This window comes from Castanea sativa, chromosome 1, assembly GCF_040712315.1.
Source record: "Castanea sativa cultivar Marrone di Chiusa Pesio chromosome 1, ASM4071231v1".
Taxonomy (NCBI): domain Eukaryota; kingdom Viridiplantae; phylum Streptophyta; class Magnoliopsida; order Fagales; family Fagaceae; genus Castanea; species Castanea sativa.
Genome location: NC_134013.1, coordinates 75867370 through 75894803, shown reverse-complemented (window position 1 = coordinate 75894803; position 27434 = coordinate 75867370). Strand labels below are relative to the sequence as shown.

The following is a 27434-nucleotide window of genomic DNA, read 5'->3' as shown; positions in this document are numbered from 1 at the left end:
CGAGTGGAAGCGGAAAGAGTTGATATTGAAAAGGAATCACATGAGAAAGACAAAGAGGCTCTTCACATCAAAGCGGATAGGGTTCGAGTGGATGCACAAAGAGCTGATATTGAAAAGGAAAGGCTTCGTCTTGACACTATTAGGCAGGAGGGAAGAGTAATGACCATGGAGACAAGTGGCATGAATGAAAAAGAAAAACTTTATTTTGAAAATCTCAAGGATGAAATCCTTGCAAGACATAATTTAGAGTAAATAGTTGGGTTTGATCCAAGGAGATGATGTCTTGTCGTAACCTTATTTTGGTAGTAAATTATTTTAGGGTTGGGGTTTGGCATATGTAGATGATATTTTGTTTCAACCTTATTTTGGAAGTGGCTTATTTGAAGCATAGGTTTGGAACATGTAGATGATGTATTGTTCTAACTTGATCATTTGGCAGTAGGTTGTGCCACTTATGCAATTACATCATTTTTGCTTATATGAAAAACTTATGTAGTTTCTATGTTTGATATCATATCTTCTACACTTGTGTATTTTCTATGTTTGATGTCATTTGCCTTTGCTATCAATTCTAATGGCATTGCTATCAATTCATTAATTTAGAAAGCGAAATGCGATACGACTGGCAAACTTTGTAGCTTTATAGAGAAACCTGGAATTAATGTCAAACAGATATCTATTTTTTCGTTTTTTACTTATGCAAGTTATTATCACACATATAGCAAGAGCTGTAGTGTAGGTATCTTCTTGATAAATGTGATGAATTGGAAAAAACTTGAAAGGTCCTTCTATGATGAACCTGTACTAGTACCTCAATCTAATCCAGCCTGGAGAAGGACTATGATCATGATGACCTTACCTTGCCTTTTCCCTTAATTTTGTTGCTATCTCATTGTAGACATTTGCTTGCTAGTCATGATACTAAGTTGTACACTAAGGCATACTGGTTTGATACCAAGTGTATTCCTCTACTGTCAAACACTTGCTGGTTTATATATATATATATATATATATATATATATATATATATATTATTATAAGTAAATGATTTTATAAAAAACTACCTCATGACAATTACAAAACCCAAGATAGCCTAAAGAATTGCAATGAAAGAATGGTTTACATTTACTATTTGATACCTGAAATCCCAAGTTGAACTTCAGTGTTAATTAATTCTAGTCCTTGTGCCTAAATAATTGAGCATGCACGGGCATGTTTCATGCTTAATTAATTATTTTCTTGTTCAATAATATTGATAATTTCCTAACATTGTTGTCTTCAAGGTTGTCTCTATGGGCCGCTCTCTTTTTCGAAAATTGCTTTTTGACAACTCAGATGAGGATGAGATTATGAGGCAAGTTCTTAAGGGTTCAAAAGCACAACGTAAACGTCGTCGGTATATCGAACGTGATCGTTTAGCAGGCCATAAAAGACTTTATCTCGACTACTTTGCCGACACACCAGTATATCCTCCTAATTTATTTCGGAGGAGATTTTGGATGAGTCGGTCTCTTTTTCTCCGTATTCAATCTAAGGTAGAAACTTATGAACCTTACTTTATCCAAAAAAGAGATGGTGCCCAAAGACTCGGTTTATCTTCTCTTCAAAAGATAACAGCTGCACTTAGGATGCTTGCGAATGGAGTTGCAACTGATTTTATGGATGAGTATGTGCGGATTGGAGAATCCACTGCAATAGAAAGTCTGAAAATATTTGTTAAAGCGGTGGTTGATATTTTCTCCAAGGAATACTTGAGGTCCCCAAACAACGAAGACATTGCTAGAATTTTAGCCAATGGGGAAAGACGTGGATTTCCAGGGATGTTAGGGAGCATTGATTGCATGCATTGGAAATGGAAAAATTGTCCGGCTGCATGGAAAGGTCAGTACTCTGGTCACATTCGTGAGCCAACCATTGTTTTGGAAGCAGTGGCATCATTTGATCTTTGGATATGGCATGCATTTTTTGGGTTACTTGGGTCAAATAATGACATTAATGTATTAGAACGGTCTCCTCTATTTTCTGAGCTTGAACAAGGACGTGCTCCTGTAGTTAATTACTCAATTAATGGCCATGAGTATACGATGGGATACTACCTTGCTGATGGCATATATCCGAAGTGGTCAACATTTGTTAAAACAATTCCATCTCCACGAGAAAGGAAAAAAAAATTATTTGCAAAAGCCCAAAAGGCGTATAGGAAGGATGTAGAGCGTGCATTTGGAGTGCTTCAAGCAAGATTCGCAATTGTATGTGGACCTGCAAGATTTTTCTATATTGAAACGCTCCAAGATATCATGAAAGCATGCATAATTCTTCATAACATGATCGTTGAGGATGAGTGAGATGTAAATGAAGCGGTGGAATTAGATTATGAGCAAATTGATGACAATCCTACTGTACAACTGTCACGGGAGCACACAAATGAATTTACAGAGTTCATTGAAATCCATCAATCTATTCGAGACCGTGAAATTCATTCTCAACTCCAAACAGACCTCGTTGAGCATTTATGGCAATTACAAGGGGAGTTGTAGGAACTTAAGTGTGTGAGTTATGTATGTGGGGTTTTATTGTAATTTGATATATGTACGAGTCTTCTAAAGACAACATTGATAGTTATGTATGTGGATTGCATCTATATATATATATATATATATATATATATATATATATATATGTGTGTGTGTGGATTTTTAAAGTTGTTGAGTTGAGTACATTAATATTTGGCAGGTCCTTTCTAAAAAAAAAAAAGAAGCAAAATTGGCAGGTTCTATATGTGTGTGTGTGTGTGTGTGTGTGTGTGTTTGTGGATCATTAAAGTTGGTAGGTTGAATACATTTATATTTGGCAGGATGCATCTACAAATATGTATGAGGATTTTACATTGATATTTGGTAGGTTTGATGGAATATATATGTATGTGGATTTTTAAAGTTGACAAGTTTAAGTACATTGATATTTGGCAGGTTTTTTATCAAACAAAAAAAAAAAAAAATTTGGCAGGTTGTTGAAATTGAAAATATATATGGCAGGTTGTTGAAAAAAAATTGGATATATGGCAGGTTGTTGAAAAAAATTTGGCAGGTTTGAAAACAATTGGCAGGTTGTTGGAAAGAAAATGTATCCGTTGGAAAAAAAAATGTGTCTGTTTGAATAGTGCCTGCATATTGAAAAAGTTACTGTTGGAATAGTGCTGAAATTTGAAAAAAATGAATGTTGGAAAGAAATAATAAAGAAAGATTAAAAAAATAATATTTTAATAGAATGGTAAAATAATAGAATGTTTTGATGTTGGAGTATTGTAAAATGGTATGGTATAATTGATAAAGTAACTTTTTAGATGGTAAAATAGGATAGAATTGAAAAAAATGAATGGTGGTGCTCTAAAGAAACTCACACTATAAATTAATAAAAGTAATAAGTCCTATAAGCTTATAACCCATTAACCCCGACAGGCCCACACACAGTCACACACACGGTCAGACTTTTCACTTTAGAGACTCAAAACTCAAGTTGAGTTACTCAAATATCAATTCAGAAGTTCAAAACACACTCAACACAGTTCTAACGCCACAGCTCCCACACACACACGGTCCAAGATTCAAAAATTCAAAAAAAAAAAAATCAAAGGATAAATCCACACACACATACGATGATTCACTTAGACACTCACACAGATTTAGTGAAATAGCATATCAAAACACTATAAACACACTCTCACATTGAAAGAAAGAGAGAAAGAGAGAGCTGAAAAACCAGATCAAGCGGCGGCAGAAGGCAAACCAGGCGGCGGTGTCGGTAGATTAGGGACAGTCAGGTGGCGGCAGATTTTGTGTGTGATGTAGAGGCAGCCTTTTTCCTTTGGGTTTGGAGAGTGAAGAAGGATAATGAGAGATTTTGGAGGTTAGGCAGCTAGAAATTATTAGGTTTTATATTTGAACCTTTTTTTATTTATGATTTTTCAAATTTTGATTTATGGGCTTTTTATTTATGAGATTAAAGACCAAATTTTTTTTTTTTTGGACTTCTTTTTTTTTCAGAGTTTAAGTTGGGCTTTAAAAAATAAATGGATGAGGTTCATGGTAAGGGGGTGCAAATTTGTATTGCAGGGGGTTCAAAATAATTTTTTAAAAAATATTATATATATATATATATATAATTTCGAGTCAGGGGGTTCATTTGAACACCCTGACTATAACATACCGCCACCCCTGGCATATTATCATGGCACTTAATAAAACATACTCAATCAATCGAGAATAGCATCATAGCATTCATCATGTTCATCAACTATATCATGCTCATCATCCAAATGCATGTTCATCATATTCATATGCATGATTTACCTTACAACATCACAACACCTATACATCAATGCATGTTCATGTTGTTCATCAAAACATGTAAACCCTAATCATTAATCTAACAATTAAAACATATAAGGCATGATATTCTACTGACCTTAAAGCTAAATATGTGAAAACTAGACTCAACAGGACCTAAACAGATGATTGAAACAAAGCAAAACTGATGAAAACAGGCCCTATTCATACTTAGGACAAAATTAAACACAAATGATTAAGACTAAGCAAATAAAAAAATAACTTCTAAGCATGCATAACATATAAATCAAATTAAAAATAACAAGAACACAAGTTATAAAAATACAAATTAAGAAGGAGCCGTGGAAAGAGACTCACCTTGTTTATGGATCACAACTTTGTAGATATGTAACTGGCCTGTTAGTGCCACACAACAAGATCGAATAATAATCAAGAGAATCAAAGACATCAATAATTCTTTATTAGTCACAACTCAAAAATAATAAAAAGCTCTTGAAAAGATTTTGAAAAAAGTTTTGATTTTGGGATTGAAAACAAGTTTTTGCCTTAAGACCACTAGAGATAGGTTTTGGATAACTAAAAAATGTACATAGTAGCTGTGTGTGTAGAAGAATAAGAGAGAAGAGTGTTCTTGGATGAGTTTTAGTGAAAAATATTCTCTTTCTAGCTAGGGTTTGAATTTAGAGGCATAAGATTATATTTATATCCTTAAACTAGGGTTTTAGGCATTCCTAAGGGTTTGAGGGCCGTCCCCTCACCCATCAAATATTGAGGTCTTGGGGAGCCAAAACTAAAGTTTTAAGTTGCTGAAAACAAGCCTGCATACATAGGTTCAAGGCATGCGTACGCATGCTTAACCTATGTGTACGCATGCTTCCTAAAAATCCTAAATTTGACTGCACAATTGACCCAACTTCAAACGGCCATAACTCACTCATATAAAAATTTAAGCCCAGGATGTCTACTTTCTAATAAAACAAATCTAACTCGAAAATTCTTTGTGAATCAAAAGTTATGGTAAAAACAGTGGGAAAATGTCATTTTTCAATATCGTTTTCAAAACAATTAAAGCACTTTTAAGTTGTGATTACTTCCAAACTATCAAAATATCTTAAATTACCTTTTGTAGACATATCAATCTCATCATTGGGACTGGGGACTAAAACTTATTAACTGGGTACAAAATGAGATGTCTACAAACATATTCTTTAAGTGTTTGGTGTAATAATGAAAGTGTGGAGTTTGAATTGATATATTTAAACGTACTAGCCTTAATTTGTCATATGAATAAAACTATAAGATTTTTGTTATATATATATATATATGTATGTATGTATGTACGTATGTATGTATGTATAAAATCCATGATAGTTTATGAACTAGATAGTTTTTAAATTTGACCATCTAGATATTTTTGTAAATATCATGAACACATCGAAATCACATAGTTCAATTGTGGATGAAATCACATAATTCAGCTATGGATTTAGTAATTATTAATCATATGAAATGTTGTTGAGTAGTGTAATATTGATGAGTCATATCCCATTTTTGCGTATATAGATGTGATTATTTAAAAGAGTAGTGCTATAGGTACTACCATGTTTTACTACATAAAACTTACAAACTAATGTATCACCATTCATAAAGAGACAATTCAAATATTCAATTATGAGGTTAATGAAGCTCACCAATGACATTTATTGTCACCAAGCATAAAGAGACAATTCAAATATTCAATTATGAGGTTGCTGAAACCCACCAACCACATTTATTGCCACATTAATTTGTAAGCTTAAAATAGTAAAACTAGTAATGCCTTTTTCATTTTCCTATTTAAAAATAGATACTCTTTAAATAAATTTTAAAAAGTGAAGACAATTATCTTTCAATTTCGCTTTGAATTTCTCAGGAAAAATTATTTATTTGTATAAATTAATTAAAAGGGTGGATAATATTACATATATGAGCAAAAAGAGAGCAAATTTTAAAAATAAATATTTTTGTAAAAAAGTTACATCATGTATAAATTAAAATGTTTTTGTGCATGTGCATTTCTAAGGAATATACTATGTATTTGGTTAACGACTACCTTTAGGTCATTTGTTAATGAGCCATTTTAAAAAAGTGTAAGATAATTAATTAAATTCTGCCAAGAGCCTAGTAGCTAAATTAGCACTTCCACATGCACAAAGTACTTGACGGTTTAGGAGAAAAAGAGTTAGCCCTATAGCTCGAACGTTTGAGCTGTTGTGTTAACAATATATTGTAACTATCTAAAAAAATTAATTAAATTCTAATTTTATTCTTTTAATATTTCGGTTACCCAAAATAAATAAATAAAACCCAGCACACTCCATTAGTCCATCACCACCATCAGTCCTCCACCAAGCTTCACTACCACTGGTCCACCACTTACCTTCACCAAGGCCACTAGTAAGAGGCTGCCGATGCCATCAATGTTGCCATTCACAGCCAACCATCGCCTCCGACGAACCCATCTCCCTGCCATTTCATCCCTCTTAAGGATTTTTTGTGACTATTCAGATCAACCTACAATAATCTCATTTATTCTCAAAAGGGTGTTATGTTTTTTCTTTAAATTGATGGGATTGTTGTTTTAACCAAAATTTTGATTTGGGTATTTGTTCTTTGGTTGAAAATGGTGGTGGGTAGAAGAGATATAAGTTCATTGAGGAAGGTGGTCGGCCATGACTGTGTTGATGGCTTTAGCAGCCTCTTGTTATTGGCGCCAACAAAGGTTGGTGGTGGTGGTGATGGTGGGTGGGAGGGAGGGGTAGTATAGTGGTGGTGGTGGTGGGTGGGTGGGTTTAAGAGGGATGAAATGGAAGAGAGAAGGGTTCATTGGAGGTAGTGGTTGGTCGTGAATGGAAGCATCGACAACATTGGCGAAGGTAGGTGGTTGACTAGTGGTGGTGAAAGTTAGTGATGGTGATTGGGGTGTGCTGAGAGGGATGAAGTAGAAGAGAGAAGGGTTCATTGGAGGCAGTGGTTGGCTGTGAATGGAAGCGTCAATGAAGCTGGCGAAGGTAGGTTGTGGATCAGTGGTGGTGAAGGTTGGCAGTGGTGATGGGGTGTGTTGAGTTTTTCATTTATTTTGAGTAACTGATATATTAAAGGAATACAATTAGAATTTAATTAATTAGGTTACACATGTCAAGTTTTTATTTTTGGAGAAGGAAAAGTGGGATAGAAAAATTTGGACTCAACCTAGAAGGGGCAATTGCCTTGAGCTCCACAAAAATCAATCCTTACTTATGTTAGAAAGAAAGTATTTTACCGCGACACAAATTGGAAACTCTCCAAGATAAAATGTGACCATCATTTTTGCATTTTCCTAAACAAACAAAGAAAAAAGATGACTAATAGGTTCCACTAAATCTCACTTTTTAAAAATTTATTTGTTTATCACATAATTCACTCCCTCACGAGCAAGTCCTGTGTTGGGTTTAAATTGACCCCATTTCAATTAATCAATTACCCAATTTAATTAATTAGGTTAATTAAGCAATGATCTAATTAATTATGTGACAAGCACAACTGTAAGTGCACGATTGTACCCGAACCCAAAAACAAGTGTTGGGCTCAGGTCCAATGAGCCTTATGCAATAAAATTTGTAGAGTATGGATTTGAAATCTAGGTTCGGGATGTTGGAAGTTTGATTAACAGGCTAGAGTGCCACTATCTGTGCAAATGATAAGCGAATATGACAAAGAGACCTCCTCGGACGTAAGCCGAGGACGAGTTGTATAAATATTCTCTTTCTATGCCAAAGTTTACAATCCTTAGTTCCTATTTTTCTCAGCAGAAGGTGCAGCTCCCCCCTCTCTTTCCTCTCACTTCTCCTTATATACTTCTTCTTCTTCACTAGTTTATCCACGTGTTTTACAAATCTTCCCCTTGGATACTTGTCCCATCCACCACCTTCTTGAAGTCTTCAAATAATAGCAGGGAGGCTGAATCCTACTGTTCAGAGGTCATTTCCCCATTAATGCGGCCAAGGAGGTAGATGCAGGGTCTTTAATGTGGAGGTAGTAGCATTTTCCTGAGATATTTCTCACATGTCTCTGCTTCTAAAGGGTGCTTGGATCACCCTCTTACCCACCATTTCTTCCAGAGTTCTGTCTCTAACCCGTTTAGCAAGTCTCAGAGTCATTGTCGAGCCTGTCCGAGGAGACATTCCTCCTCGAACAACTCCTTGGACCTTTACAGTACAGACTGACTTGTGGGCCTAGAGGCCTTGATCAAAACAAGCTGATACCAGCCAATTAGGCCCAAAGTCCAAATGTTTATTCAAGAGTTTTTTACCTCCCATAATAGCCCCTCAAAACTTTATTTTGCCCCTCCCATCCAAGGAGAGAAATAGAGTTTTGATCCGACCAGCATACCTCCCACACGCTTTGTAAACCGCCACGCGTGTATGAGTCCTTTCATTTCCTGAAAATGCTTCTAATGCTTCAAAACCTGGAATGCGCGCATTTATGACCGTAAGTTACATCCTGTTCCCCACATTCAACGGTGAGATGAACATCCAATGGTCCAGGTTGGCTTTGAAAATTTGAGCGGGAGAAGTTTAATTTCGAGGCCGCCTCCCGCACGTCAAAACGCCTGGGAACCTGCACCTTCATTCATTCTTTCAGAGATCTGTCGCATCTAAGTGTCAATCATCACCCTTTCTTTCCAGAAGCTCGTGAAGAATCGCATAACCAACTCCCGTAAGTTTTCACTTTTCTTTATTCATTTCTTCTCGGCTTCTGTCCTCGGCCACCATTTAAACTCCTTTTCTTCCTTTAACTTTCATTTTCGCCCTCACCAAATGGGTAGATTTAAGTGTTTGGTGGATTCTGACACCGGTATAGAGGGTTTTAGGGCTAAATACCGAATTCCCAATGACATAGGCTTGAGATACTGCCCAGTAGAAGCCGTAGGTAGCACTAGGAGAGACGGAGAAGTCATCATTCCCATGATTGCCTTCATAAAAGGTGGCATGACTCTCCCCATGAGAAATGTGACTAGTGAATACCTTCGCAACCATAGGTTATGCCCAGACCAATGCGCGCCAAACGTGTTTAGGGTCTTAGGTAGTGTCGATGCTCTGAACGAGCAAATGGGCTTAAACCTCACATGGCACGACGTTGCCTATATGTACGAGTGTCACAAACTCAAAAATGTAGGATATTACATTAAATCCCGGTCTAGCATTTTTAGACTGATTTCTTGTCTTCCTAAATCCAACAAAGGCATGAAGGACGATTACCTCATCGCCTCAGGAAACTGGTATGACGGTCCTCACTGCCTAGTCAAATGGGGAGAGCCAGGTGTGACTCCTTAGGAGTTGAATTTCTTAACCCGTGATTCAATCCCGTTACCTTTACTGTTTCAATTCATATTGCACACTATCACTAATCTGACCATGTTTGTCTTCTCGGATGCCTTTTTTCTCACAGATAAACAACACGTACGCCCATGCCTCAGCCTTTGCAACGTTGCTGACTTGAACCGTGTCCTCCGCTTCGAAGTATTCGTCAGCGAGGACCTACAAGTGAGGGCTGCCCACCTGATACTGGGATACGACCCCATATTAGTGGACTTCCAAGAAATTGAAAACGCAATCATCGCAGGGGATAGGCGACGCAGAAGGAAAAATGTGGCAAGACTAGGCTTCCTTTCCAATCACGAACTTCCCGACAATTCCACCACCATTCTATACACACGCCCTTTCACAGCGATTCCCTTCTCGGCGCACTCCCAGACAACCGCCGTCCGAGAAGAGCAAGCGTCCTCTCAACACTTGTTGGACGAAGAGATAGGCCAATTTCAACTCGAGGACGTCGAAAGGCCTCGAGGAGATCCATTTGTTATTCTCTCGGACGACGAGCACGCGCCCGCCGAGACTTCGGGGATACAAGGTCTGGTGATTGCCCAGCTTGACTCCAGTTCCGAAGAAGAAGAGATGGACGCTTTAAAGCAATTGATGCACAAAAGGGGCGCGAGGGTCTCCCAAAAGGGAGCAGGTGGGTCGCAAGTCCCTCCATCACTGCCCCCACCCCCTCCTCCCTCTGATCTCAAGCCTCCCGTGGCGGAGCCTAAAAAGAAGAGGAAGAGCGAGGCCGAGGATATAGATGCGGAGGTGCAGAAGAAGTTGAAACAACAACTACAACAATCAAAACCTAGCAAGGGAAAGGGACGTGCCTCCTCAGTGGAAAGCGGGGAGAACAGGGACCTTGCCGAGAAGCGCCGTGCACCGGCTAACTGGTCTCCCGAGCTCAAGCTGGACGGGGCACCAATCTCTTACCAGTCTAACATTAGGGCGTTCCAACAAGGCCATGCCCTCCACCTGGCCGATGCCTTGGAACGTCCCCTTCTTCTGCCCAAGTTCATAGAAGCCCTGGACAAGATGAACCAGCCCCATCTGTTCCTTTCGCTAAAAAGGGAATTGGCCTTGGTAAATATTTGAGTCTTATCCTTGTCTTTTTTTTTTTGTTACACCTTATTATAAGAAACGTTCTTATTTGCTTGATATTTTGATATTTCGCCACAGGCCATCCAAGAAATCTTTGCCACCGAGAAATGGGCGGAGGATTCTCAGAAGAAGGCTGGACTTGAACTAGAGCTTAGGTAGGAGACCGAGAAGTCCTTAAGCCAAGCTCTCGCACAAAATGAGAAGCTAATCACACAGTTGGTGGAGCTAAAGAGGGAGAAGGACGGTGTTGAGGCCAGCCTAAAGACAATGAGGACCTAGGTGGAGGGGCAACGCAAGCTTCTTCGTCAAAAGGATGAAGACTTATCCAAAGCTCAACAGGAACACTCTGACTTGAAGAAGGAGCTTGCTAGGATGAAGGACGAGGCTCGTGCCTTCAAGGACTCCATGGAGGCCGCAAAGAAGGCCACTTACAATGAAGGGGTAGTGGCGACAGAAAACCAACTAACTGAGGAGTTCGCCGAGCTGTGCCGAGAATATTGCTAGCAAGTTTGGGAGGAAGCCTTAAATGTGGCAGGGATTCCCTCTACTTCCGAGTTGAGGAAGCCCGAAAACATTTGGCTTCCCCTAGACATCCAGGAGATAGAAGAACTTCCTCCTGTCACCCTTGCCCCTGAGACAGCACCTTCCATGCTCCCTCCTAAGATCCCAGAGCCCATTCCTACTCCTACAGAACCTACGAGTTCTAATAAAGAGAAGGAACAGGGTGAAGGTGCCGAGAAGGCTACGAGCCAAAGCGCCGAGCCTAATGTCCCTCCACCTGTGGCAATAGACAAGGGAAAACAAGCACAGTCCTCATTCGAAGTAGAACTGAAACGCACAGAGGCTGCCAGCACTTCGGAGTAGAACCTCCCTTCAAAAGCTTAGGGTCTAGGCTAGCTAGGACTTCTCCCTTTTCTTGCCATGTAACAAATTTTTAAATTTTTTGCTTGGAATGTACATTAGCAGAAATTAATGACAAACTGTTTGGTTTGGTTTTCATTTGCCTTCCAATTTTTTAGTATAATAATGCTCATCAGCACAAAAATGAATGAATGGAACAATTGACACCACTTGCAACATTTTAATTTGTCATGACTTTAAATAGCTTATACTTTACAAATCATGACCCACGAACAAAACATATGTGAAACAGCAATATACAATCAAAAACTTAACTTAGAATTTAACTTGGGACGTAAAGCTATCCAAGTGTTTCATCAACTCCTCAGCACTAATGTGATATGGTTTTTTGCTAATGTTCTCAAAGTAAAAGGTTCAAAGACCCGACATAACCAAACTTCCTTTCTAGAACAAGTAGGATGCCAATTTTTACAAGACATGTGGTCTGAGGGCCATGCATGTCCAAGTTTTTATCTAATACTTAGAAATTGCGACTTGAGATGTTAATTTCCCTAAAGTAGAAGGTCTGTGGACCCGACATAACTAAGGTTCTGTTTAACACATAATAAGATATCAATTTCCACAAGATATGTGGTCCGAGGACCATCCATGACCAAGTTTTTGTTTGATACTTAGAAATTGTAACTTAAAATGTTAATTTCCCCAAAGTAGAAGGTCTGTGGACCCGACATAACTAAGGTTCTGTTTAACAGATAATAAGATATCAATTTCCACAAGATATGTGGTCCGAGGACCATCTATGACCAAGTTTCTGTTTGATACTTAGAAATTGTAAAAGATAAACTCAAGTACATATTGATAATTTGAACCACGAACGATAAAAGTGCTTTTTATTAATAATAATACCTTCGTAGGTTGTTTACATTCTAGGGGCATTGTACAATTTTTTCATCTAGATTAACTAGTCGATATGATCATATGCCTGCTACAGAGATGATCCGATAAGGTCCTTCCCAATTTGGTCCTAGCTTTCCCCATAATGGGTTTTTGGCAGTACCCATAACTTTTCTCAACACCAGATCCACAGGTGCTAGTGGTCTTAGCTTCACATGGGCATCATACCCTCGTTTAAGCTTCTGCTGATAATAAGTCATTTGGACCATAGCGGCCTCTCGCCCTTCCTCAACCAAATCCAGGCTTTTCTCCAGGAGACCATCGTTATTTTCTGGGCTAAAAGAACTCGTCCTTAGCGTGGGAAAACCAAATTCTAAAGGTATCACCACCTCGGCCCCATAAGTCATAGAGAATGTTGTTTCTCCAGTGGATCTGCGCGGCGTAGTCCGATACGTCCATAAAACATGTGGTAGCTCCTCTACCCATCTACCCTTCGCGTCATCCAGCCTCTTCTTGAGTCCACTGACTATGACTTTGTTAACGGCCTCGGCCTGCCCATTTCCCTGAGGATAAGCTAGGGTGGAGTATCTGTTTGTGATGCCCATGTCACTACAATACTTCTGAAAGCTCTACTATCAAATTGAACGCCATTATCTGAAATAAGTGTGTGGGGTACCCCAAATCTAGTGATAATATTCTTCCAGATAAACTTCTTGGAGTCGATATCCCTAATATCCGCTAAGGGCTTAGCTTCGACCCACTTGGTGAAGTAGTCGGTTCCCACGAGTAGCCACCTTTTGTTTCCCACAGCCCTCGAAAAAGGCCCTACTATATCCAATCCTCATTGAGTGAAAGGCCAAGGACTGGACAAAGGATTAAGGACTCCCCTAGGCTGATGAATGTTGGGAGCGAACCTTTGGCATTGGTCACACTTTCTCGCGTAGTCTTGAGCTTCCCTCTGCATATTAGGCCACCAATATCCCTGAGTCAGAGCCCTATGGGCTAAGGACCTTCCCCCAGTATGGCTTCCGCAAATTCCCTCATGCAATTCTTCCAAAAGTGCCTCCGTTAACTCAGGGTGTACACATAACAAGTATGGTCCAGAGAAGGAGCGTTTATACAATTTCTGGTCCTCGGACAACCAGAAACAAGGCGCCTTCCGACAAATCTTATCTGCTTCAGACTTGTCCTCGGGAAGAATGTCACTTTTTAGAAAAGTTACCACAGGGTCGATCTAACTAGGTCCAGGCCTTATCAGATGGATACGGACGGCATTTGCAGTGGTCAGAGTTGGTTCTAGCAAGTCTTCAACGAGGATAATCCTAAGCAAACACTAAGCCGAGGATGTCGCCAAAGTGGCCAACGAGTCTGTATGTGTGTTTCCACTTCTAGAAACGTGAGAAAGGATAAAAAACTCGGATTGTAAACACCTGACTTGGGTTAGGTACACTTGCATTCTTAGGTCCCTAGCCTCCATGGTCCCCGTTACTTGGCCTACAACTAACTGAGAATCTAAGAACATATGAACTTCCTTTCCCCCCATTCTTCGTACCATATTCATACCAACCAAGACCGCTTCATACTCGGCCTCGTTATTAGTGGCCGAGAACGCCAATCTCAATGATTTTTCAAAGTCGATTCCCTCAGGGGATACCAAAACAAGTCCAACCCCAGACCCCCTTTGGTTGGCTACCCCATCCCATCAACATACACTTTCCAAATCAGTGGTCATTTGCTCGTGATCATGCCAACTGACTTTTCATCCATGTGTGATTCCTTCGCAGTTTCTTCTAATGATGGCTTGGCGAACTCTGCCACCAGATCTGCGAGAACTTGGCCCTTCACAAAGGTACGTGCCATGTATTTGATATCAAAAGCTCCCAGAATAGTCCTCCACTTGGCTATCCTCCTCGAATAGTCAGCACTTCGCAATACTGACTTGAGAGGCAGTTGGGTCAAAACCAGCACAGTGTGTACTGGAAATAGTGAGGAAGCTTCCGCGTGGCATGGACTACAGCTAGAATTGCCTTCTCTAAGGGCAAATAACGCACTTCCGCTTCATTCAAAGATTTGCTGACGTAATAGACCGGTCTCTGTACCCTGCCGTCGTCCCTTATAAGGACCAGGCCGACGGCATGGAGGGCTACAGCTAGGTATGCAAACAGGATTTCATCAACCTCCTGCCAAGACATAATGGGTGGCCGGGAAAGATACTCCTTAAGTTGCTCAAAAGCTAGAGCACACTCCTCGGTCCACTGGAATCCTTTCCATTTATTCAACAGTTGGAAAAAGGGTTTGCACCTGTCAGCTGAGCGAGAGATAAACCTGCTGAGAACGGCGGTCATCCCGGTCAACTTCTGAACTTCCTTTGGATTCCGAGGTGGTTGAAAGCCTTGGATGGCTCTAAACTGTGTCGAATTCACCTCTATCCCTCTATGAGTCACCATCTAGCCCAGAAACTTTCCGGAACCCACCCCAAAAGAACACTTTGAGGCGTTAAGGCGCAACTTGTACTTCTTAAGTATTTGAAAGGTGTCATCGAGATCTTTTACATGCATAGGGACTGCCTTACCCTTTACTACCATATCATCCATATATACCTCAATCGTCTTTCCAAGTTGCAATTCAAATATTCTGGTCATCATCCTTTGGTAAGTAGCCCCGGCGTTTTTCAACCCGAACGGCATTACTTTATAGTGATAGTTCCTTGTTGGAGTAATGAAAGCAGTCTTCTCTTGATCACCCGCCGCCAATGGAATTTGGTGATAACCCTAGAAGGCATCTAAAAAGCTCATCCGAGGATGCCCGACAGTGGCATCCACAAGCTGATCAATACGTGGCATCGGGAACGAGTCATATGGGCAGGCTTTGTTTAGGTCTGTAAAGTCCACGCATACTCTCCACTTCCCATTCTTCTTTTTCACCAAGACTGTGTGCGCCAACCATTCTAGGTAGAAAACTTCTTTAATAGCTCCAGCCCTTTTGAGCTTAAGCACCTCTTCTTTGACAGCCTCGGAATGCTCTTTGGAGGATCGCTGAGGTGGTTGCCTCCTAGGAACAGCAGTAGGGTTGACGTTCAAATGATGACAAATGAAGCTTGGGTCAACCCCCGGGGCCTCATAAGGATCCCAGGCGAAGACATCTATATTGTCTTTCAAAAACTTGACTAATTCCATTTTTTCCTGGTGTGGTACCCGTATCCCCACTTGAAAGAACTTCTCGGGATCATCGGCTATTAGAAACCTTTCCAAATCTTTACACATGGCTTCCTCTGCTGTCACCGCATCGGGCGCATTCAGAGTTGTTAATTGCTATAAGTCCTTCATAACCGAGGCCGAGGACTCTGATTTGGCTTGATGTAGTACTGCAGCCGATATGCATTGCCTTGTTACTGCTAGGCTGCCAAGAATTTCTTCAATGAATCCCCCTGAAGGGAATTTTACTTTAACATGCAAAGTTGAGGAGACAGCACCCAAAGCGTGCAACCAAGGCCTAGCAAGGATAGCCGTGTATGGGGAATATGCGTCAACCACAATAAAATCCACCTCGACCGTTTTCGAGCCAGACTGTACAGGCAATTGAATCTGTCCCTTTGGTATGACAGCCTTCCCTTCGAAGCTTATTAGTGGGGAGTCATAAGGAGTGAGATCCTCCAGTTTTAACCTTAACCCATTGAATAAGTCAGGATACATAATATCTGCGCTGCTACCTTGATCGATCATCACCCTTTTGACGTTGTAATTCCCTATCCTCAAAGTGACCACCAGGGCGTCATCATGGGGTTGGATGGTCCCAACCTTATCTTCCTCCGAGAACTCCAAGACAGGCACAGTCCCTCTAATTCTCTTCGGCTTCGAGCCTGACTCCTCGGCCTGGGAGTGTGATACCGCCATCGCCCTGGTAGGACATGAACCGGTCCTTCCAGGTGCAACGAAGATGGCATTAATCGTTCCCAAGGGCGGCCGAGATGAGTTGTTCTTCTGATTATTTGAACCTGACTAACTGCCTTGCCCGTTAGGTTGGTACAGGTGCTGCTTCAATTTTCCCTCGCTAACAAGCTGCTCCAGATGGTTCCAGAGGGTCCTACACTTCTCAGTAGTATTACCCACGTCTTGATGGTACTGGCAAAAAAAATTCTGATTCCGTTTCCTAGGGTCCCCTGCCATCTTACTGGGCCATTTGAAGTAGGGTTCCTTACGGACTTTCTCCAATAGTTGGTGCACTGGTTCTCGGAATACAGTATTAACTGCTTAAGGAGTGGCTGAGCTGGACTGCCTAGAGCAATCTCTTCTCGGCTTATTGTTATGGTATCTGTCCGACCTGAAATCCCTTCTCTCCTGCGGGATAACCTTCGCCTTACCCTTACCCTGCTATTAATCTTCCTCAACCCTTTTATACTCGTCAATGCGGTCCATGAGGCGACGTACACTCCGTACGGGCTTCTTGGTCAAGGATTTCCTCGAATCATGATCAGTGGGAAGGTCCACTTTAAAAGTATTGATCGCCACCTCGTCAAAATCTCCATCTATCTCGTTGAACATCTCCCAATATCTGTCGGAGTATGCTTTCAACGTCTCACCCTCCCTCATGGCCATAGATAATAGCAAGTCCAACGGTCGAGGAACTCTGCTGCATGTAATGAACCGAGACGCGAATGCCCTATTAAGTTCCCTGAACGAACCGACAGACCCCGACTTTAGTCCATTGAGCCATCTCATAGCAACAGGTCCCAGGCTAGAAGGAAAGACTTTACACATCAAGGTTTCATTGTGAGAATGCACCGCCATCCTCTGATTAAAGTGGCTCACATGTTCCACCGGGTCTGTCCGGCCATTATAAATGGTGAAGGTGAGCTGGGTGAACCATCTAGGGAGCCTTCCATTCTCAATCCTGTGTGAGAAGGGCGATTTGGAAAGTTGGTGTAACGCTCGGCTCATAGCATCGTTCCCCAAGCCCCTAAAGGAAAGCTTCCTACACTTACGGCCTGATAGGTCATCCCCTTCGCAAGAGAAGGTTTCGCTAGAGGGAGTCCTGGACCTTGAACTGTAACTGCTTCCCCAGGATTCCCCTGAAGAAGGATTGGACGGGGGTGAAGCCCGCCTTCGTCTAACACGGTGTAGCTTTTTCTTGAGGTGGTCAATCTCCCTCTGCATGCCTTGGCATCATCCTCATGGGTGGCACTGCCTCCACCACGCATATGACTCGCGCCAGGATATACGGTATGAACACTTCCCTCTCGATCCCTCCAGTGTTCAAGATGCTCAAAAAGATCTTCGAGTTGTGATCCCTGAGATTCTGCATGGTGTGAACCTAAACCTGCCATGATGTTCCAATTCCTTCAACGCTAGATTTCCCACAGACGGCGCCAATTGTAAGTGCACGATTGTACCCAGACCCAAAAACAAGTGTTAGGCTCAGGCCCAATGAGCCTTATGCAATAAAATTTGTAGAGTATGAATTTGAAATCTAGGTTCGGGATGTTGGAAGTTTGATTAACAGGCTAAAGTGCCACTATTTGTGCAAATGATAAGCGAATATGACAAAGAGACCTCCTCGGACGTAAGCCGAGGACGAGTTGTATAAATATTCTCTTTCTATGCCAAAGTTTACAATCCTTAGTTCCTATTTTTCTCAGCAGAAGGTGCAGCTCCCCCCCTCTCTTTCCTCTCACTTCTCCTTATATACTTCTTCTTCTTCACTGGTTTATCCACGTGTCGTACAAATCTTCCCCTTGGATACTTGTCCCATCCACCACCTTCTTGAAGTCTTCAAATAATAGCAGGGAGGCTGAATCCTGCTGTTCAGAGGTCATTTCCCCATTAATGCGGCCAGAGAGGTAGATGCAGGGTCTTTAATGTGGAGGTAGCAGCCTTTTCCTTAGATATTTCTCACATGTCTCTGCTTCTAAAGGGTGCTTGGATCACCCTCCTACCCACCATTTCTTCCAAAGTTTTGTCTCTAACCCGTTTAGCAAGTCCCAGAGTCATTGCCGAGCCTGTCCGAGGAGACATTCCTCCTCGGACAACTCCTCAGACCTTTACAGTACAGACTGACTTGTGGGCCTAGAGGCCCTGATTAAAACAAGCTGATACCAGCCAATTAGGCCCAAAGTCCAAATGTTTATTCAAGAGTTTTTTACCCCCACAACAACCACTCGTCAATTCTAAGTGTAGCAAAAAATAAATTTGAACATAGGTGATGAGAAAATCCCTAACAAGACCCCAACAAGTGGTTTAATGCCAACCGCCAACCACCAACTTAAAAAACTTACTATAAAAGATTGAGATTACAAATATAAGGAATCTATTTGATCTTGAAGTACCTATCTACAGTAGAACCTGAAAAGCTCGAATTTTGTGCTAAAACCCAAGAGCTTGTTCAAACCCCCTAATTAAAAATTACGGCTAAATTGTTTTTACTCTAACTTAAACTAAGTGCGGAACAAGAGTAAATAAGTGCAAAGAACCGATAATACTACCCTAAGCCATATTTATCCATCATCAATAATAAAATGAAAGCTTAAAGAATAGGGAAGAGAGGAGCAAATACAAGATAACACCAAGACATGTTATCGAAGAGGAAACCGAAGAACTTGACGAAAAACCTCTCTGCGACCTTCCAAATTGAAATTGATCCACTAGAGAATAAAGTTGGAGTACACGAATAACAAAAGACCCTCCAAGCCTAATCTACCCCATGTACTTGAGCCCTCCAAGCTTCTGCTACCAACAGACTTCTTGGAGTCTTGTCTTCTCTAGCTTTCCGAATCCCGCAATTTAACCCGACTGCATCCGCCAATGAATGGCTCCTTCCAATGCTTCCCAATAGCACCAAATTCTCACTTATTACTCAGAGTGGATGTGGTAAGTGTTTGGGCTAACAACCTCTCAAGGATCTAGAGACGGAGAGGTAGGAGTTAAGGAAACTCACAAGGAAATATGTAGATGATTTTGGGTATAACAATCTCTAACTCTCAAGTGTATTTGCTAAGGTTTTCTCTCTGAAAAGCACTCTTTACAATTCATGAGTAATGAGGGTATTTATAGTGCAGGTAAAGAATTTGGTAAAGTAACGTAACTTTTTTCCAAACAGAGAGTTTCGCCGGTACTTCGCGGGATGGCCCTTCTCGCAAAACACTCGCGAACTTGACAGCTTAGCACAACCCTTCGGCTTCCAGTTATGTGCTTCACACGTGGCCATTTTCGCAAGTTGCTTCTCGTGAGCTAGTTGCGAACTCCACTGATTCATCTTTTAAACCTTGATTCTTCACCAACCTCTCACACTCATCCCTTACAAATAAACCCACATACATACTGGGAAAATGATTGAAAAAATTACAATCAAATTTGGCACGAAATTAAAGCCAACACAAGATAATTGGAAATCATAACTTTACAAACCTACTAAGCTATCTAAGCACAACTCCAACTTGGGTGGACTACTCTTTTAAGTATCTCTTCAATGAATGGATACCCAATTTATCTAACTTCACACAATCACTCTTTGATTGTTGAAGGTAGAGGGTGCAACAATCTTGACAGGAACAATATGAATTTTGCAACTCTAGAAACTCGACTTAGTGCATAACGTTGCAACCAATTCTTTTTGTATAAAGTGCTCTAGATCTGAAAATACGTTTCCATGATGTTACAAAGGAGTTCTTATAGACCTTTTATGATGACGGCTCTAAAAAATAGTATTAAATTCGTCTTGGAACCCTAATGCATGAATTCCAAAGTTGCCACATCATCAAACAAATAGAATTAAAATTATGTTTTCCTGTGTCTCAACTGATCAACCAGGTGTCGAGCTAGTGTTCAGTAAGTCTCTATCAACCACCTAGTGTTGAGACTCGAGACAACAAAACTTGCAATTTCTTAAGTAGATCCTTGAGTGGTTTTGTTGTATTTCTAATGTAGTTCTTTAACACATTATGACCACTTAAAAACTAAGATTCAAATGCATAAAAAAATGCATTTTGACTCAGATTTGCCAACAAATACATAATTTACCCATCTTGAACTCAAGATTGAATAGTAGATCCCATAAGATAATAACTAAAAAAGGAAAAATTAAAATTACTACAAATTTCATTATGAAAAACTTAGAAACTGATGTGTCAATCAATGTAATTGGTGACACTTCAACAAGATAATAAATGAGTGTTTGAATTTTTTTTTTTTTGGTGATTGGTGACGCATCAATTTGTAAAAGCTATTTAGGGTGTGTTTGTATAAGCTACTGGAAAATTGTATTTTGAGTTTAAAATGGCTGCTTGTAAAAAGGTTATAAGGAGTTATAGTGGCAAAACAGAGTTTTGAGTTTTAAAAATGCCCTTTTGATCTCTCACCAAATGGACCCTTCGTAAAATTTGCAATATCCCTTCGATCAAATTTTAACTACTTAGAAGAGTAGAGGAAAAAAAAGTTGAATTCTACATAATTTTTAAAAAGCATTCAAAATTGTGAGACATGTATACAACTTTATACGTATATTGCTATATTCTTCACACTTTTTAATTTATTTATTTTCTCAAATTATTTTATGAATCTAATTACATCTTTAAACTCTATATATTTAAATTACTCTCTTAATTTGATTTGATTGTAAACTATTTACACAGAGGCAAGGTTTTGAAACTCGGACTGGACCGTACGGTCCGACCGGGAAAACCTCAAACCGCTCATTTTTGTAGTTCTTTAGCCTCAAGAACCGCTCTATGGGAAAAAAGCAAGGAGCCGTAGGAACTGCGGTCGGACCTCATGGTTCTGAGAACCGTGATCAGACCGCTTCTCATGGTTCCCTTTGAATCTGAACCAAAAAAAAAAAAAACACAAAAGACTAGAAGAGGAGAGATTGTCGTTAAAAAGAGCGATCTGGACGAGCCAGTGAATGATGGAGAGAATGGAAGGCCAGTGGTGAGGACTAAGGAGTACCAGGGGCTTTGAGAATGGATTTTTTGAATTTGAAAGGGTAATTTAGGGATTTGAGCAAGAAGGGGAGATCTTCGTCGAGTTTAGAGGAGGAAAGGAACTGGAGACGAGAGGGGAGAGTTTTGGCTTTGTTCTTCGCCGGTAATTGTGTGTGACAGGGTGAGAGCATGAGAGAAAGAGAAAGAGAAAGAATGAGAAAGAGGAGCTAGAGAAGAAGAAAGAAAAGTAAAAGAAGAGAGGACAGAGGAGTCAGATGAGAGGAGTGGGGATGGGGGATGGGAAAACGTATGTGGAGGATAAAAATCAAGAGAAAAAGAAAAAGAAACGTATGGTCCGTGATGCAAGGAAAGAAAGGAAAAAGAATAAAAAATCACAATTTACTGTAATATTTTCACAATATTTCATAGTAAATTTTAAGTAAAAGATAGTTATTAGTTAATATTGGTAAGTAAAAAAATAATTTTAATGGTGGGTTCAACTTAGAATTAGTAACAACATTTCACATAAATTTTATTGTGAAAGTATTGCTAAAAATTTTGTAGAGTCTTTTGCTGCTTCTGAACACTTATTGTGTGCTTTAGTGCCGTCAACTGCTGTCAACCACTTCCTCCTTGGGTTTTGTTATTTATTTAACTTTAACAATTTTTAAATGCATGGACATTGACTATTCAAATGGCTCTTCAGATCTAGCTTTTGATTTTTTTTTTTAATTCATAATAAGTGGTGAACATTGACTATTCAAATAGGGCTTGGGAGTTAAGAAAAAAAAAGATCCACACAGTCAAATGGGCTTGGGCATGTCTCTTAACTATTTTATCCAGTTTTATAAAATAAAAAAATGATTGGGTACCAAATTGTACTTTGTTTTGACTTAAAAATAATTTAAAAACTCAATAGCTATTTATGTTTTTTTTATAATTTAATAATTCTTATTTGTATTATGAAAGTTATGTTATAAAAAATACTATCTATATTTGTTTTGGATTATTTTAGTTAAATTTTCAATTTTTATTTATTTAATATATTTATTTATAATTTAAATAATTATTAAATTAATTATGACGTCATCACGGTTCGACTTCGATTTGACCTCAAAAACCTTGAACCCCTCCCGTTTATGGTTCAATGAACGGTCCGGGTCTGAAAACCTTACACAGAGGGTAATTAAGGAAATTAAACTTGGTATAAAATAAAATAATATAATATTTGTGGGGACAATGGGCTCAGGAATGTGTGTTGGGCTAAAGGTCCAATCCGAGGATACTAAATGGTTCGAGGATGTGGGAATGTTAGCCCAAGGGTTATTGATGATGGATGAAGGGGCGAGGTCAGAGTAAGGTTGTCCAAGAAGATGATCCAAGGAAGAATGTGTCATCGGCTAATCAAAGCCGAGATAGAGAAAATTACCCGACGTCCAAAGGCGATATTATAGGAAATCCTATAAGTAAGGGTATGCATGGTGGATGTAGAAGATAAGAACCCTGATGCTCTATAGCTAACTCTCTGGTTGTATTAATGGGGAGGTGATGTCTGAGCATCAGGGTTCAGCCTTACAGCTGCTTCCAAAGATTTCAGGGATAGGTTGATGGGACAAGTATCAAAATTAGGAATCTGATCCATACGTGGGGATGGAGAGAAGAAAGAGGGTGATATAAAAGGCAAAGGAAGACATTCAAAGAGGGGGATCGGAGACGAAAGAGAAAAAACAGTGTACACATTTGCATCCATAATTGTAATTTATCTTTGAAAGAGTGAAAGAGAATACAAATCATCCTCGGCTTGTGTTCAAGGATAATTTCTATTACATAAACAGTCTCATGTGTATGATATTGCAATTTAGCCCATCACTCTTGTTATCCAACATCACTAGAACTTAGATTTCAAGCCCACTCTCTACAAATTTCATTGTATTGGGCTTTTTGGGCCTATCCCATTTTTACTTTTGGGGTCGGGTGCAAATTGTGACCTTACAATTAACACTGTCTGTAGGGAATCTTGTGTTTGAGGAAGGTTAACATTATGGTAGGCTCAAGTCCACACCATGCAGAGTCTATGGGGTCCCAGCGTGAAGATCAGTTCCTGCATCTTGAACAGGATAGAGATCAGGAAGGCAGTGTGCACACAGCGCACACTAGTAGGAGTCATTCACGAGGTGGAAGTAGAATTCCTTATGAGGAAAATGCTAAGGCCATGTAGTTGGAGATTGACCACCTGAAGAAGAAGTTGCGCCACAAAAGGTGAAGGCGAACTCCCTCCTTTTCTGACCTTTCTTCTGAGGATACCCAGGGTAGTAGTTACAAGCCTAGGTCAAGAACTCCTCTTAGTGAGTCTTTTTCCTACGAGGAGGATTACCTTCATGGTCGTGAGGGTAAGAAGCCTTCCTCTAGAGGCTTGGGAAATGGTGCTATGAGTAGGGCGTTGCACCAAATTTCCAAGTCACCCTTTACATGTAAGTTGGAAAAGGGGAAGCTCCCACGGCTGTTCACCCAGCCAACGTTCACCATTTATAATGGTCGAACGGACCTTGTGGAACATGTGAGTCATTTCAATCAGAGGATGGCGGTACATTCTAAGAATGAAAATTTAATGTACAAAGTCTTCCCTTCTAGCTTGGGACCTGTAGCGATGAGATGGTTTAATGGCTTGAAGGCAGGTTCTTCATGGAACTCACCCGGGAGTTTGGGTGCCATTTCGTTACGTGTAGTCAAGTTCCTCGGCCCTTGGATTCGTTATTATCCATGGCCATGCGACAAGGAGAAACCCTGAAAACATACTCTGATAAATACTGGGAGATGTTCAATGAGATTGATGGAGATTTTGACGATGTAGCAATAAGAACTTTCAAGGTTGGACTACCTACCGAACACGACTTAAGGAAATCTTTGACCAAAAAACCTGTTAGGAGTGTACACCGGCTCATGGATCGCATTGATGAATATAAATGGGTTGAGGAAGATCAACAGCAAGGTAAGGGAAAGGCGAAAGTTATCCCTCAAGAGAGGAGGGATTTCAAGTCGGACAGATACAACAACAATAGGCCCCGAAGAGATTTTGCTGGGAAATCTTGTCCTACCACTCCTCAAGTGGTGAATACTATATTGTGGGAACCGGTGCATCAGTTGTTGGAGAAAATCCAGAATGAACCATATTTCAAATGGCCCAACAAGATGGTAGGGTACCCCATGAGGCATAATCAAAACCGTCATTGCCAATATCATCGAGAAATGGGTCATACCACTGAAGATTGTAGGATCATGTGGAATCATTTGGAGCAGTTGGTTAAAGAGGGAAGGTTAAAGCAGTTTTTGTATCAGCCCAATGGGCAAGGAGACCATTCAGGTTCGGTAAATCAGGGCAAAACTTCTTCAAGGCCTCCCTTGAGTACGATCAATGTTATCTTTGCTGCTCCGGGAAGGACTGGTTCTCGTCCTTCTAGGGTGATGTCCATAGCACGAACCCTTGCCGAAGATTCTAGTTCTAAGCCAAAGAGGGCTAGGGGAAGTATCCAACCAACATTGGGTTTTTCAAAAGAAGACAAGATTGGGACTATCCAGCCACATGATGATGCTTTGGTGGTTACGTTGAGAATAGGGGGCTACGACGTGAAAAGGGTGATGGCCGATTAGGGTAGTGGTGCAGATATTATTTACCTTGATTTATACAAGGGGCTAAACTTGAAGCTTGAGGATCTGACGGCTTATGATTCACCGTTAATAAGTTTTGAGGTGAAGGTTGTCATACCAAAGGGGCAAATTAGATTACTTATATGTTGGGAAGCATAGACCCTGGTTGATAGAATTAACAAGTTTTAAACCCAAGTTGTTAATTAAATTTATTATGCATAAAAACTTGTTAAAACAAACAAACATCAATATTATGTCAAAATCATATGCAGCGAAAAAGTAAATAAGACAAGACATGATGACCTAGGAAAACCAATGAAACCAACCAGTTTCACAGTAAAAAACCTGGGGGGAAACCTTCCCGAAAAGAAATTCACTATAGTAAAGAGAAGTTTCAGATCTAGTACAAAACCTTTGTCCCTAGACTCTATAATTCCCGGAGATGAACTCACAGCAAAAACCTTCTACCGCTTCACAACCTCTGAACTCTTCAATATATGAACGCCACCTTTTGATGCATGGATCCCAGTACGTGACTAACTCCTTTGCACGAATCCCAGTACGTGACTCACTCACCAACTTAAGGAAGAAGAATGTTGGCTGCAAAGTTCTTCACTTCATCAACAATGAAGATCAAGAAGCACTTGGTTACAAAATCCTAAGGCGCAAAGACGCAGTAGCTTCTTTCTGTGAGAATAAGGCTTCGGTCACCTTTTTCATATGTTCTCCTTGTATTCTCTTATGTGACGGCCTCTAAAATAAGCCTTATTATGTCTAGGGTTGTGAGAAAAGAAGGCCTACACAAATACAAAAACATGGGCCAAAAATCAGATCTGGAAATCTGAATTCTTGTAACCTCGATAGATACCTCGATAGATAGCAGGTGTCGAGCCTCATTAAACCTCGATAAATAGCTAATTGTTGAGCAGTTGTCCACAGGTGTCCGCAAGTATCGAGCTATCTGTCCAGCTTTAGTGATCACGTTTTCTTCACTTGTTTCTTGGTCCAATCTTCATGGCTTTAATATTAAACTTGAACAACATGTTCTTTGAAGTATTAAATACATCCTAAATCTATCCAAATACAAGTAAAGTGCGTTTTGTCAAAGGATTAGCCAATTACATAAAAGAATGACATATGTTCTTATCAAGTGAATGACATATGTCCTAACAATCGCCCCCTTTGGCAATCCGTGACAAAACCACAACAAACAAATGAATATATGAGAGAAGTCATAAATCACTCAACTTATACTCACTTGTTGAATACAATAAAATCTATCCTAACACAAACTCTTGAAAAACTTTGCAAGAAGAGAGTTCGTGGCATGGAAGATTTTGACAACCTGTATTTCTGAAACACTTTAAACAAAACACATCAAGGCATCTTTGTGTGAAACAAAAATAATAGATTGCATACAAATAAAGAAACAAGTGTATAAAGAGAGAAAAGAAACAACACATGTAGAGGTAGGTGAATAAAACACACATCATCATATATATATACCACTTGATAAACATCATGTATGTAAAAATGGTCACAAGACCTAGGTACAAGAACAAGAAGCTAAAAGTAGCTCCTACAACAACAAGGAGGTAAACACTCCCCCTAACAAGATGAAACACATCTCCCCCTTACAAGGGCATGTATTTCTCCCCCTAACTTGCAGAATCTTTAAAAAGAAACCACAAATTCTCCAATTTCTTCCCCTTTTTGTCATGATTGACAGAGGGTATAGGAAGCTATAAAGCTTTACCTGAGAAATAGAAAGATGATCAAGGATTATCAAGGGGGCACAAATAATCCATAAAAATGCATGAATGTCATGAAACAAGATCCTGTGGATGACAAGATCTAAGAAATATGCAAAACATGTAAAAAATGCATGTAGAGGATCTCGATGGATCGAGAGATGTCGAGAAGCTATCGAGCATACCTCGATGGATCAAACAGCTATCGAGAAGCTATTGAGGGGACATGAACTTTCTCGATCGATCCACCTAGCTATCGAGAAGTGTCGAGATTGCGATAAAAAATCAACTGAAGATCTCGACAGATAAGCCAAATATCAAGAGGTGTTGATGAGGTGTCGAGATTGCTTAAAAACAGTTTTTCAAGAAGAGAAAAAAACAGATATGAATGCAATCAAGAATGAAACTCAACCAAAGATCCAAACACATTTTGATCTCTCAAAAACATCTCTCAACAAGAAAAATGTCATGCATTTTGATCCCAAAAACACACACACACACTAAACAAGTCTAACCAATTTTATATTTCAAAAACAAGTTA

General features: G+C 40.0%; 2 protein-coding genes across 2 annotated transcripts; both read left to right on the top strand.

The window, feature by feature from the left end:
* The first annotated feature begins 1292 nt into the window (after positions 1–1292).
* Positions 1293–2345, top strand: LOC142634489 (uncharacterized). The gene has a single exon (XM_075808786.1). It carries the CDS (start codon positions 1293–1295, stop codon positions 2343–2345), a length of 1053 nt encoding a protein of 350 aa, XP_075664901.1.
* A 22398-nt stretch (positions 2346–24743) lies between these two features.
* On the top strand, positions 24744–25145 carry LOC142634482 (uncharacterized). Its single transcript, XM_075808779.1, has one exon. It carries the CDS (start codon positions 24744–24746, stop codon positions 25143–25145), a length of 402 nt encoding a protein of 133 aa, XP_075664894.1.
* Positions 25146–27434: the final 2289 nt, after the last annotated feature.